Source organism: Schistocerca serialis, chromosome 8 (genome assembly GCF_023864345.2).
Source record: "Schistocerca serialis cubense isolate TAMUIC-IGC-003099 chromosome 8, iqSchSeri2.2, whole genome shotgun sequence".
In the NCBI taxonomy this organism is placed as follows: Eukaryota; Metazoa; Arthropoda; class Insecta; order Orthoptera; family Acrididae; genus Schistocerca; species Schistocerca serialis.
The window spans coordinates 244,140,410-244,153,924 of NC_064645.1; the positions used below are offsets into that span (position 1 = coordinate 244,140,410).

Genomic DNA, 13,515 nt, shown 5'->3' on the forward strand with positions numbered 1-13,515 from the left:
GGCTTACGTAGTGTGCCTGCCTGACCCTTTTTTTCCCCCCCCCCCAAAACTGTGGAAACAACCAGTCACTAGCTGACCATTGACAAATGAACACATGTAAGTGATAGATGTCAGATTTTGTGTTGTGGACAAAATGACAGGAAGATGCATCAAATTTTGTTTCAAGCTTGACAATTCTCAAATTGAAACAGTCCACAAGATTGAACAAGTGTTTGGAGATGAAGCAGTGGGTACCACACAGATAAAGTAGTAGTGCAGCCAATTCAATGATGGTCACTCATCAGGTACGCCCTCAGTGTTCACAAATGAGGTTGTCATTCATCATGTAAGGACCCTGGTGATGCAGGATAGACAAATCATGATCAGAGAACTTACAGATGAGGTTAAAATTAGTATTTGATCTGTTTATTGCATTTTAATGGAACATTTGGGCCTCATGAGGACCTCAGCAAAATTTGTGCCAAAGTTGCTAACAACTGAGCAGAAGCAACTTTGTTTGGATATCACATGACATGCCTGGATACTGTGAACAGTAATTCCAACTTTCTTAACACAGTGATCACTAGTGATGAGTCCTGGGTTTATTGGTATGACCCACAAGTAAAGTTCAAGTCATTGCAATGGGAGCAGCCATCAGCCTCGCGGCAAAAGAAGGAGAGTCAAGTCTGCAGCAATGTGAGAGTCATACTGACCTTTTTTACTCCAGTGGTGTGGTCCATCACAAGTACACCAATGAAAGGTACTGATGTCAGTGAGTACAACCCAGATTCTGCATCGCCTTCGAGAAGCAGTGCGATGAAAATGACCAGACTTGTGAGGAGCGGGCAGTTGCCATCTGCACTATAATAATGCACCTGCTGATTGTTGTCAATTAGTTCAGAAATTTTTGGCCAAACACAACAAAACTATGGTTTGTCAGTCTCCCTATTCTGCTGACCTAGCATCAAGTGAGTTCTCGCTTTTGCCTAATCTGAAAAAAACTTGGAAAGGGACCAGATTCCAGAACAGGGCAGGCATTGTGCAGAATTAAACAGAGAGGTTTCCAGCAATGCTTCCAGTAGTGGCAGCAGTGTTGGGACAGGTGTGTAGAGGGTGAAGGGTACTACTTTGAAGGTAACTAGTGTCAAACAATAGTATGTTAATAAAGACTGATTTTATAACTAAAAATTGGATACTTTCTAAACAGACGTCATATAATATCTGTTCATCTGCTGTAATTGCTTTCAGAATTTTTCCTTCTTTTTGCTTCCAGGTGCTCCATTATGGATAAGTGCAACGTGGACTGTTTTTGATGAAGGCATCTGTCTGCGGAGTTTGTATCAGATTCAGTTTACAATGGTATGAAATGAATTCTCAAAGAATGAGTCATAAAGCTACTGACAATATTTTGGGGTCAATTTTATTGTGTGCTAGCTATGTTGTTACAGTGACTTATAAAAATTAAAACATACTAAAATTGGTATAGTTAGTGTGAAATATTATATTTTATTTTAAGCTGTGCATATTATTGATTGGCTTCATTTTGACAACTTGTAATAGCAATTGAGGAATGGCAAAGTATTATTGAAATAATGGTTTTCCGTAACTGTGTATCTAAACTTAAACTTTCTTGAACTGCAAGACAGCCTTTGTCATGGGTGCATCATACTTCATTGTCTTCAGCTGACGTCTCTGTCCTGTATTATCTATTGTATAAAAACATGATCTATTTCATTGTTGAAAAGTACTGTAGATGTTTTATTATTTGTACTTTCATATAACCATTATTATTGTTGTTTTATATTTTATGGGTGTTCTTGACAAGTGTAAACTAAATGTAGTTCTTATAGTTCATTGCTATTTGAGAGGATTTCAAATTTCTGGTCTACTGTGCAATCTGATACTATATGGAGGGACCAAATGACAGTCAGACTATGAACAAATTTTTCAGGTGGTCTGCTTATGTGTGAAATTCATCATTTGGACTAAAGCACAAAATATAGTTCATTGTGCTATTATTTTTATATCTGTAATTCTTTTTTTCCCCCCTCCCCTCCCATGCCCTCCTTCAATTATACAATTGTGAAAGATTTGAGGATTCCAAAGGGCCATTATTCCCATTTATGGTGAACACCTGAATACCTTTTGTATCCTCTGGTAGTATTTTCATTAAAATGTGGCATGGAATACCATGGCTCTCCTTGTGTTTGATGATTATGTTTGCAAATTGGATTTTTTACTCAGTGACCTGGATTAGCAAGAAGTGCAAAGTCTCCTCCCTGAAAGGATCAAACTTAATCTTTGGAAAAAGAGTTCTGCTTCTGAGGATGTACTCAAAAAGACTAGTACTACCAAGGTTATATAGTTTGCTGACAATAGTAATTTGGGTGTTCTGACCTACAACTTCACAAAGAATTTAGTGATAGCTCTTTGGCCTTTTATTTGCAAAACAGACAGATGGAGTGACTACAGCGAGTCCATTGTTGCTCATTGTTTGCCAACTTATTTGTTGAAGGTTCAGCAGATAAAGGACGGAGGCAGCGGCTTTAAATCCAATCTCTTGGTGGAGATGTGTTGAAGATACACTTATGACAATCCACTTGGTTTAGATGCTCTTGACTGTTATTTGGAACATTTATAATAGAATTTAAGAGTGATGGAAAGCTTCAGTTTGTTATACTGAAGGAATGACGAAACACAATAGTGTGTATTGTAAATCTATTCATTATTTAACAATATCTGCAAGTGACAAACTGCTATTCATCTTACCGATGTGCTTGAGTCCTTAGGACGTTGGTACATAGAGAATAAAGAGTCTCTGATTTTGACAGTTTAACACAAGAGACTAACCATTGGAAGTCTGTGCTCGAGGGCAATGAATATTCTGAGGAGCAGATCTATTGAGCCGTGGAGTTTGGACTATCACCAGCGAAACATACAGACAAATGTAGATCAGTTGCTTTCCTACCTCATGCTGGTAATAATGTATATTCAGGAATCGGAAGTATTTTGGGATTCATTTTTTTTTTCCCAGCCGCCCTCACTGAGATCCATCCTTTACTCTGTTACAGATGATGAGGCTGACAAGAAGAGGTGCCCAGCAGTGGGATCAACTTTTTGAAACCATCTATATGGTTATGTAGGTAAGATACCAGGTATTGCACACTGCAGCCATTCATTCTGGTGGGCCCTCATTTACAAGTAATTGATGAAAAGAATTCATATTTTGCTTGATGCTGAATAGTCTCAAAAAAAGGTGTATTACATTGACTAGTTGCATGGTGTAATGGATAGGGTAAGGGCCTCACATCCAGGAGGTTGTGGGTTCAAATCACGTCACAAGAAGTATTTTTATTTTTAAATCTTTATTGAAATGAATTTTATCATAATTTTGATTCAATTAAATGATTTAAATGTAATTTTTTATTACCATTCCTTTTCACCTTTTCATATGCTCTCATTTTTCTCTCCATAATTCTTTTTCCATTTGAAATCTTTGTTTATGTCTTTTAATCAATTACATGTATTAATTTTGGTGTAATTTCTTTTGTTTTTATTATCCTATTTTTTTCATCCAGTTTATTGCATTAATTGTATCTATTTTTCATTTTGCTTGACTTTCATTTTACTTATAAACCCTTATTTTGTTTAAATGTTCATCTGCCTTTTTTTGTCCATAGTGCAGTAGGAATTTAGGCTATCTTTTAGATCTTTCTGTGACAACTGCCATGGAAAAAGAATTTGCACATCTTTTAATGAAAAGTGCAGTTTTCACACCACTACACAATCAGAAGAAATAGATTATTTCGCCTCTTGTTTTTTAACCAATAGATTAGAATTTTCAAATAACTGAATATTATTATAGATGAATATAATTAAATTCATACTCTCAAAAAATCTGACTGGAAAAAGAATGATATAAAGCAAAAATGAAAAAGTTCACATGGTGATTAAAATGTGACAAATGAATACAAATTAAAAATTTTATTTAAACCAATTAATTGAATACAAATTTTGGTAAAGATTTAAAAGTAAAAAAAAAATTATTGCATGTGATAAAATTCAAACCCGCAACCTCCTGTATGCAAAGCCCTTACACCAAGCAATCAGTGAATGTAATACAACTTTTTTAATGCTGTTGAGCATCACACAAAATTCCGAAAATTTTTTCATCAGACGAGAGCCCACGAAGGTGAATGGCTGCAGGGTGTGATACTGGGATCTTAACCTACATCACCTATATTTGTTTTCAAAAACTCATTCCCATTGTTGGGGGGGGGGCTCTCCTTGTAAGTAAAACCAATGTGTATAAAATACCATGTCACGGTGGCAAAACTTGCTTAGGCAAGATCATTCACATGGTTTGGGATGGCAATGTGGAACACCATCACTGCCACATTAGATTAAGAGCACATAAATATATACACATACAGAACACTGCTTAACTGAGACACACTGTGGTGAAATGGAGGATACAGATAGTTGCTCCCACACTAGAGTATTGTGACTGTATTAAAAAAAATAATAAAAAGAAAGAGTGTAAATTGTTATTTGTGGTCTTCAGTCCAAAGACTGGTTTGATGCAGCTCTCCATGCTACTCTATCCTGTGAGAGCCTCTTCCTCTCCAAATAACTGCTGCAACCCACCTCCTCCTGAAAGTGCTTACTGTATTCATCTCTTGGTATCTCCCTATGGTTTTTATCCCCCCCCCCTCCTCCCTTCCCTAAATGCCACAGAATGTTTCCGATCAACCAATCCCTTCTTTTGGTCAAGTTGTGCCACAAATTTTTCTCTCCAGTTCTGTTTAGTACTTCCTCATTAGTTACGTGATTGACCCATCTAATATTCAACATTGTTCTGTAGCACAATATTTCGAAAACTTCTATCCTCTTTTTGCTTAAACTGTTTATCGTTCATGTTTCACTTCCGTCTTGCATGAAAACTGTTGAGTCCAATATGTCTCTCTCCTGTAGAGCAGATATGACATGATGGCAAAGCATATTGCAGTTAATGTTGGCCAGTCACATTGCACTTTTTGGTCCTTGAGTGCTGTCCCATTCAAAAAAAGAGTGGTGAAGACCTCACACTCGGCAGTTCTGTTTGTTCACCTCACCCATCAGAGAAAAATGAGCTCCATCTGTCCATAGGATGGTCCAGGGTCAGCGTTCGTCAACTTCTTTCCTTGTGGGAAAGCGGAGAGTGAAGTCAACACATCATCGTGCGTCCTGCACTGCAAGCTACTGTATGGTATGGACATTGTATGGATACCATTTGAGAATGGTTCGAAACAGCTTCCGTACAGTGGACCACAGGGTTTTCATCTGTCGTGACAGTGCACGTTCTCTGCCTGACAATCGGGAATTGCGTGCAGTGTTGTCTGCTGTAGCAACAGTGATTTCATCAACTATCTGTGGTGCAACTGGTTGTGGCGCCTTCCCGGGTGACACCCAGTTCTTCAGTTGATTCGAACTGCTTCACATCATGCTCCACTCAGCAGGTGGAGAAAGAGGGCTCTTCCGTAATCCTTTCAGCCGGTGATATTCTTAAAGTGCAGTTGCAGCATTGTAATTAGTTTCCATATTATCATGTGTGATGCAGGGAAAGTAGTCATAACCAGCTGATAGATGGCATTACAGGTTGTTAGATATGGTCATCTCTCACTAAATAAGGACCGTTGATGCCATGGCCATCACATCAATTTTGTCAAAAAGATACGACTTTCCGCCAAACTACATGAATAAATATTGGTAGTTATCATCTCAAGAGATTGTTCTTTCAAATAAATATTCATAATAAAGTCAATGATGTCAGTAAGCTGTGAAAACAGCTTTCCAAGACTGCTATCTGAAATACATCTCTGTGATGCTGACAAGTGGGAGGTTGAGACAGTAATTAAACCTCTAAATACTAAGAACTCTTAATGGATACGATGGGGCATTTAGCAGAATATTAAAGCAATGTGCTGCACATTTACCTAGTACTTAGACACATTTGTAATTTTTCCTTTAGGAATGGTCAGTTCATGAATGATTTAAGTATTCAATAGTGAAACCACTTCATATATTGAAGAGCCAAGGAAACTGGTACACCTGTCCAGTACCATGTAGGACCCTCGCGAGCATGCAAAAGTGCCACAACATGATGTGGCATGTCTCAACTAATGTCTGAAGTAGTGCTGGAGAGAACCAAAACCATGAATCCTGCAGGGCTGTTCATAAATCCGTAAGAGTACGAGGGGTTGTAGATCTCTTCTGGACAGCATGTTGCAAGGCATCCCAGATATGCTCAATAATGTTCTTGTCTGGGAAGTTTGGTGGCCAACGGAAGTGTTTAAACTCAGAAGAGTGTTCCTGGAGCCATTCTGTAGTAATTTTGGATGTGTGGGTTGTCACATTGTCCTGCTGGAATTGCCCAAGTCCGTTGGAATGCACAACGGACATGAATGGATGCAGGTGATCAGACAGTATGCTTCGTTCATGTCACCTGTCAGTCATATCTAGACATATCAGGGGTCCCATATCACTCCAATTGCACATGGCCCACACCATCACAGAGCCTTCATTAGCTTGAAAAGTTCCCTACTGGCATACACGGTCCATGGATTCGTGAGGTTGCTTCCATGCCTGTACATGTCCATCTGCTCAATGCAATTTGAAACGAGACTTGTCCGATGAGGCAACATGTTTCCAGTCATCGATTGTCCGATGTTGATGTTGACGTCCTGGTGAGGAAAGCTTCTGTCATGTTGAACAATTCTCTTCAGGCTTCGTTGGTCCCGTTCTTGCAGATCTTTTTCCGGTTGCAGCGATGTCAGAGATTTGATGTTTTACTGGCTTCCTGATATACACGGTACACTTGCAAAATGGTTGTATTGGAAAATCCCCACTTCATCACCATCTCGGAGATGCTGTGTCCCATCACATTCAAACTCACTTCAGTCTTGATACCTTGCCATTGTAGCAACAGTAACCGATCTAACAACTGCACCAGACACTTGTCTTATGTAGGCATGGCTGACCATAGAACCGTATCCTGCCTATTTAAATATCTCTGTATTTGAATACACATGGCTATACCAGTTTCTTTGGCACTTCAGTGTAAAAAAGAAGAAAGATATGTTCTATTCCATCAGTGTTTGCGAGAGCTATTGAAAATGCTGTAAATATAAAAGTAATGGATTATTTTGGTTCATATAATTTTCTGTCAAATGTACATATTGCTTTTAGAAAAAGTTTAACAACTGGAAATGCTGTATTTCCTTTTCTCTGTAAGGCACTGGACAGATTAAACAAAACAGTGGGAATACCAGCCATCTTCTTTGATTTAGCTACAGCATTTGATTTGTTGATCACAGAATATTACTGCAGAAGTTGGACCATTGTGGAATAAGAGGAGTAGCTCCAGTTGGCTCCTATCACACTTTAAATACCTTAAGTAGAGACAGCAAAAGGTCATTCTGTACAGTAATGAGGGTCTGTGAGGTTGCAGCCAGAGTCATGCTGGGACTGCTACTGTTAATAACCTAAATGATATGCCTTTTAATATGACAGGTGATTTTAAAATAGTGATTCACTAGCTTCATAGCAGAGGATGACGAGTGCAACAAAGGCATTGCGTCAGATAGTGATGGTCAAGACATAAGTTCATGGCTTGTAGGAAATAAATTGCTACTAAATTACAGTAATATTCAGTCTTAATGGTTTCTAACATACAATTCAACTAAAACACAGAATTGGCATATGATTAATGAGTGTGAACAGTTCAGATTCCTGGATGTTCAAGTAGATAGTAAGCTGGCATAAAAAGACTGTGTTCAGGATTTTGTACAAAAACTGAATGCTGCTACATTTACCATTCAAACAGTATCAGCAGTAAGTGGTAGTCCAGCATGAAAATTAGTCTATTTTGCTTATTTTTATTCACATATGATATACAGCAATATGAGTATATTCTGAGGTAACTCTTCCCATTCACTTGTTGGCTCAGCAATGGGCACTTTGACCAATATGTGGTGTAAGTTTGAAAATCTCTTGTCAATCCCTGTTCAGGAGTCAGGGAAATTTAATACTGGCCTCTCAATATTGTAGTGCTACTCCCGCTTTTCTTTGCTAATTTTTTAAATGTAAATAAGAAGGTAAAATGTTGCCAAAGGGAGGTTGCATCGTGTTGCCGACAAGAGGAGAGACAAAACATTTAATCAAAGATTGAAAAGAAAGTGTGAATTCCTTTTTTCTCCTCTTGTTACATAAGATGTTCTGTAAAATACCTTTTCTTTAAGCCAAGCAAATTGTAGCCTCAGGCACAGATGTCATTGTTGGTAAGTGGTGTGACAAAACTGTGTTACTATTAACTCTCAATGCAAAGTAATGATTTGCATAATAATGATAATAATCAGACTTCATTAAGAACATAGATTGCAGGCTTTTGTAACAATTATTGTCCACACAAAGGGCTCACCACTCTTTGGTGAGTATGTGCTTGGCTACGATGGGCACCCAGCCTTTGCAGCACTACTTCCCTTTTCATGATGCTTGTCTATCCTCCTGCTGTTCTTTTTCTCTCCATCTCTCTTGGTGACTTGAGTCGTATGCATTCTTCAGGGAAACGAAGTTCTTGGTCAAACTGTATATGGATTCATCCTGTCCACTCTCCTTTCTTTCCCTGTCCTTTCTTTTCTTATCCTTCCTTTGCTTTGGCATTTGTGGTCTCTCTTTTTCCTTTTCTTCATCTTCCTCCCTGTGAATTCCTAAAGGCTGGCTCATGCATTTGATGCCTAAAAGGTGACAGGTAACACTTAATTCCCAGCTGTGGTAAAGGCCAGGCCCAGGAAGGGATGGCTGCATGAGCTGGCACCTTCCTCTATGGTGATCGGCCCTCTGTCTGGAGTCTGGAAGGTGTGACGTAAGGTGTGGATATCACATACGGTGGGTGAACCTGCCCAGATGGGGGCCCCCAGCAGGAAGGAGCGTGTCATCAGAGATGCTGACAGTCATGGGGGATTTCTCCGCAATGAGATCCTCATCTCAAAAATGTAAATGGGTTGAGGTGAAAGAATTGATGCATCTTATGGGCCCTCAGGGGTTCAGCATTTGTTTGCTGGGTATGGGCTTGGCGACCCGAGTTCCTGAGTAGAGGACTGGTAAGGGACCCGAGTCCCTTGTCACTGTAAGCTCTGGACATGCTTCATCAACCACCGTGCAGCACAACAGTGCAATGTTGTGTGTGTCAGGGAACAAGGATCTTTGCTTGACAGCCCAGATCATGAGGATGAAATTATATAACCTCAGTCCCAAGGTGTGCTGCATGCTGATGAGATGCATGGCTGTTGAGGTGGAACAGTCATTAATGGGAAACCTGCCAAGCCTCAGTTGCATAAGGCTTACCTAGGCATGCAGGACTCTAAGTAACTATTATTTTCCTAGCTGCTTGTGGGATTGAAATGGATGCTTCGAAGTTTCCTGTTCCATCTCCCAGCAGGATGGGTGGGCCGCCAATAGGTACTAACACCCAGTCAAATCAGAGGGCTTGTGTAGCCAGTCCTCTAAACTCGGGGGTTATACAGAATTTGTCCATGGATAGTAACAGAACACATACTGCAGTCAGAATGTGTTTTTAATTTTGAAACAGAAACAAGACAGCTTTGATGAAGTTTTGTATTTTGTATTCGGAAAGCTTTGGAGGGCAACACAGGTTCACTGAAATCCATTAAAAGACTGTGTAGTGGCATGCTGTTGGTTGAAACTGTTAGTTCCCAACAACCAACAAACCTCCGAAAAGCTAAATGCTTTGGAGAATATGCCATCGACGTGGAGTGCCAAAACACCTTGAACTCTAGCAAAGGTGTTGTGACCTGTCGAGATCCTGTCGACATTCCAAGGGGGAATTGAAGGATGAGTGGGCTCAGGAGGGGATTGTTGACATGCAGACTATATTGAAAAGATGATAGGTATCTCATAAAATCTGACTCTTTCATCCTTACCTTCTATAGCTTGAAACTCTCAGAGCATATCAAGACAGGTTTTTTTCGTCTAAGCATATGGCCATATGTCCCTAACAATGCGCTGTTTTTAAGTGCAGCATTTTGGGCACACCACCTTAGGATGTTTAAGGGTGAAGCCGCTTGTGGCAAATGCGGCAAGACCACCCATGATGTCATTGGCTGCTCCTCCCCTCCAAAGTGTGTAAATTGCTCTGGGGATCAATCTGCCTGGAGTAGGGATTGCAGTGTCTTCTTTGAAGAGCAGAAGATACAGGAGATTAAGACTTCAAAACACATTCCATATAGAAAGGCCAAGAAGATTTATAAGGCCATGCAGCCTCCCACATTCACTACATCTTCTGCTTCTGTCCTTAAACAGCGTATTTCGACAGCCAATGCTTCTACTCAAACAAACGTTTGTAGTGTCAGCACCAGTACCTGCATTTGTCAGTGTACCTGTCAAGCTGCTGTTGTTTTCGAGCCCATAGCCCCTCCGAGAACATCAGAGAAAGTGACAATTTACCACCATTGCAGAGCTCATGGTATCTCCAAAGGGTGAGAATCCAACCACCATGATAAATTGCTCCCAGGCCCAACCCCTGTGCTTGTGTTTACTGGAAACACATTTCAAAGCTACTGATGGCCCCTGTACTGTGGGACTATACCCTCCACTGTAAGGAAGACCTGACTGGGGAACGAGCCAAGGGAGGTGTTGCTGTGTTTGTAAATAACACACACCACTCCTCCACTCACCCCCCTGACCTACAAGCAGTAGCTGTTGCAGTTCATCTGAGTCTGATGATCACTATCTGCTCCCTGTACTTACCTCCACAGGATGCAATAGACTCTGAGGCCCTCACAACCATATTGAACAACTCCCCTGCCCATTTCTCCTGTTTGGTGATTTCAATGCCCATAATGTATTATGGGGCTCATGCTGTACTTACCACAGGATTCGAGTGTTCGAGAACCTCATGATGATTCATGAGCTGTGCATCCTTAACAAAAGCAGTCCCACAAAGTTCTCAGCTGCTACTGGGTCGTTCTCTGCCATCGACCTCTCTTTCTGCTCTCCAGCACTTGCACACTCTGCAGTGGGAAGCAGCTGATGACCTTTATTCCTTTGACCACTGCACACTGTGGATCCACCTACTGGATGGAGAATTGCAGGAACAGTCACCACCAAAATGGCTGATGAGCGAAGTTAACTGGGTACTGTTCAACCAGTTGCCTGGGTTTGAGCACCATGCCAGCGTCCAGGAATGGGTGGAGCACGTTCTGTGTGTAATCCTTCATGCTGCTGACCTATCCACACCACAGTCTTTGTCATTTTAGGAGGCCCACTTATTTTATGAAAGTATGAGAAGCCATCCAAAGGATTTCCTGTAAACACAGTCACTTACCAATAGCAGCAGTGCTGAACCAGGTGTCTCTCCCAACACCCAGAAACATCACTCAGATGCTAGCTGCTCATTTTGCACAGACTACAGGCAATACAAGCCAAAATCTGGCATTTTGTTGCTACTGTGCAACTGTAAAGAGGGGCAAGTTGGACTTCAGATCCAACAGTTCCGAGGCCTAAAACTTTCCTTTCTCCATGGGGGAGCTCGAAACAGCACTATCTAAGTCTCGTGACACTGAACTGGGTCATGACCAAATCCGGTGCTGCTTGTTTCAACATTTGCCTGCGGCATCAAAGGACTTCATCCTCTGATGTTTTAATCTTATATGGCAGACAAGCAATTTCCTCAACTTGTGGAGGAGGCAATTCTCATACCTCTCCTAAAACCAAGAAAGGACCGTACATCTCCTGTAGTTACAGAAGTATCGCCTTAATGAACTGCATAGGAAAGATTCTGGAGCGAATGGTTAACCGCCATGTGGTCTGGCTGTTAGAGACCAGGCAACTCCTTAGTCGTTCTGTGTGTTGGTCCACTGGAGACAACCTGACCCTGCTCAAGGCAGCTATTCAATAGTCTTTCCTATGTAACCATCACTGTATCTGTATATTCTTCAATATCAGTAAGGTGTATGATACTGCTATGAGACATTATATTCTGTTCTTGCACAACTGCATCAGTGGGGCTTTTGTGGTCACCTTCCCATCGTCATACGGTCTCTCCTGTCTCAGTGGTTTTTTAGGACACAGATTGCTGACTTGCTGTCAGATCATTTTCAGCAGGCGAATGGTGTCTCTCAGGGCAGTGTTTTAAGTGTTATCCCCATTGCTGTAACCATAAACAGTATCATGTCTACAGTAAGGAGTTATGTACAATGCTCTTCATTTGTGGTTGACGTTGCTGTTTTCTGTTCCTCTTATGGTGTTGCAACAGCGATCCATCAGTTGTAACTTACAGTGCGGAGGTTAGAGGAGTGGTCTGCAAAGATGTATTTTCAGTTTTCTGCAGATATGAGGGCTTTTGTGCATCCATGGCTGGACTATGGGTGCACGGTGTATCGTTCAGTGAGGCTGTATTATTTGAAGTTCACTGACGCTCTCCACCATGAAGAATTTGGCTGGTTCTGTGCTGAGGCTGGGGAACTGCCACTTACCATCCGGCAGCAGTTCTTCATGGTGCATCAGGCATTTAAGTTCCTTGCAGCTCCAAGTTCACCCGTACCTGTTGCTCGTCTGCCTCTGGAACGCCTTTACTCCGACCAACCACAGGCCACGGTGCAATTTGGGGTCAGTGTGCAGCGTGTGCTGGAGTCATTCGGGGTGGAGCAAGTACAGCCCCAAACTCATGTTTTAACTGTCTGCTGCTCTGGTTACTGGAGAGGGACAGAGTGATTTTAGATTCGATGCATTACAGGTTAGATTGCTCCTGCTTCCTGCTTCTTAGTGTGATATTTTCTGACATTTTAGCAGAGCACTGCAACTATGTAGCTGTTTTTACGGATGGGTCAAAACGGGGATTCTGTTGGTTGCTCTGCTGTTTTCCTGTATCGTGTCCTCAGTCAGACTGCCTCAAGCCTTTCATGCAGAATTATATGCTATCTTGTGGGCACTGGAGCAGATGAAACATTCTTCCAGTGCCAAATTTCTTGTCTGTTCAGGTTCTCTGAGTGCCATTCACTCATTGAAACATTTGTACCCAGCAGATAGAGCTTTCCAGGCTATCCTGGATGCCCCCTCTAACTACACTGGCTGTGGACGGAGGTGTCTTACTGTGGGTAACAAAAGGGTGGATATAACAACCAAGGAGGCATGTCTTGATCCTGAGGTACTTCAGCTTCAGTGTGCCATCCCCCTGTATGCTATGACCTTGCTGTTGAGCTCAAGAGTCTTGCATCATTGGGAGGATGAGCTCCGTCTAGTAAAACCCACAACTTGGCTGTGGTGTACCTCCTTCCAGCCATGTTGACAGAAAGTGGTCCTCCTCACCCGTCTCTGTGTAGACCACAGCCCTATGAAGCATGGATTCTTGCTCTCGTGACAGGACCCTCCAATGTGGGGCACGTGTGGCATACGGATCACTGTGCGCCACATTTTATAGGACTGTATTTCATTTTTTCAACCAGCAGGCCATGGCTGATTTGCCAACGAATCTGCGAT

The 13,515-nt window shown here is 41.5% G+C and overlaps 1 protein-coding gene across 7 annotated transcripts in view; it reads left to right on the forward strand.

The window, feature by feature from the left end:
* Positions 1-13,515, forward strand: part of LOC126416046 (uncharacterized) — a 116,680-nt gene that overhangs the window by 33,974 nt on the left and 69,191 nt on the right. For 3 of the 7 annotated variants that reach the window (XR_007575403.1, XR_007575406.1, XM_050083516.1), the window contains exon 2: positions 1,253-1,338. Coding sequence is in view for 1 of the 7 variants with exons in the window: in XM_050083516.1 (XP_049939473.1) it covers positions 1,292-1,338 (47 nt within the window). In the remaining 6 variants the exon portion in view is untranslated. Of the gene's footprint in view, positions 1-1,252; positions 2,004-2,810; positions 2,957-3,050; positions 5,106-5,127; positions 7,214-13,515 lie in introns of those variants that run through there. The other 4 variants (XR_007575402.1, XR_007575405.1, XR_007575404.1 and 1 more) reach the window with 4 other exon arrangements.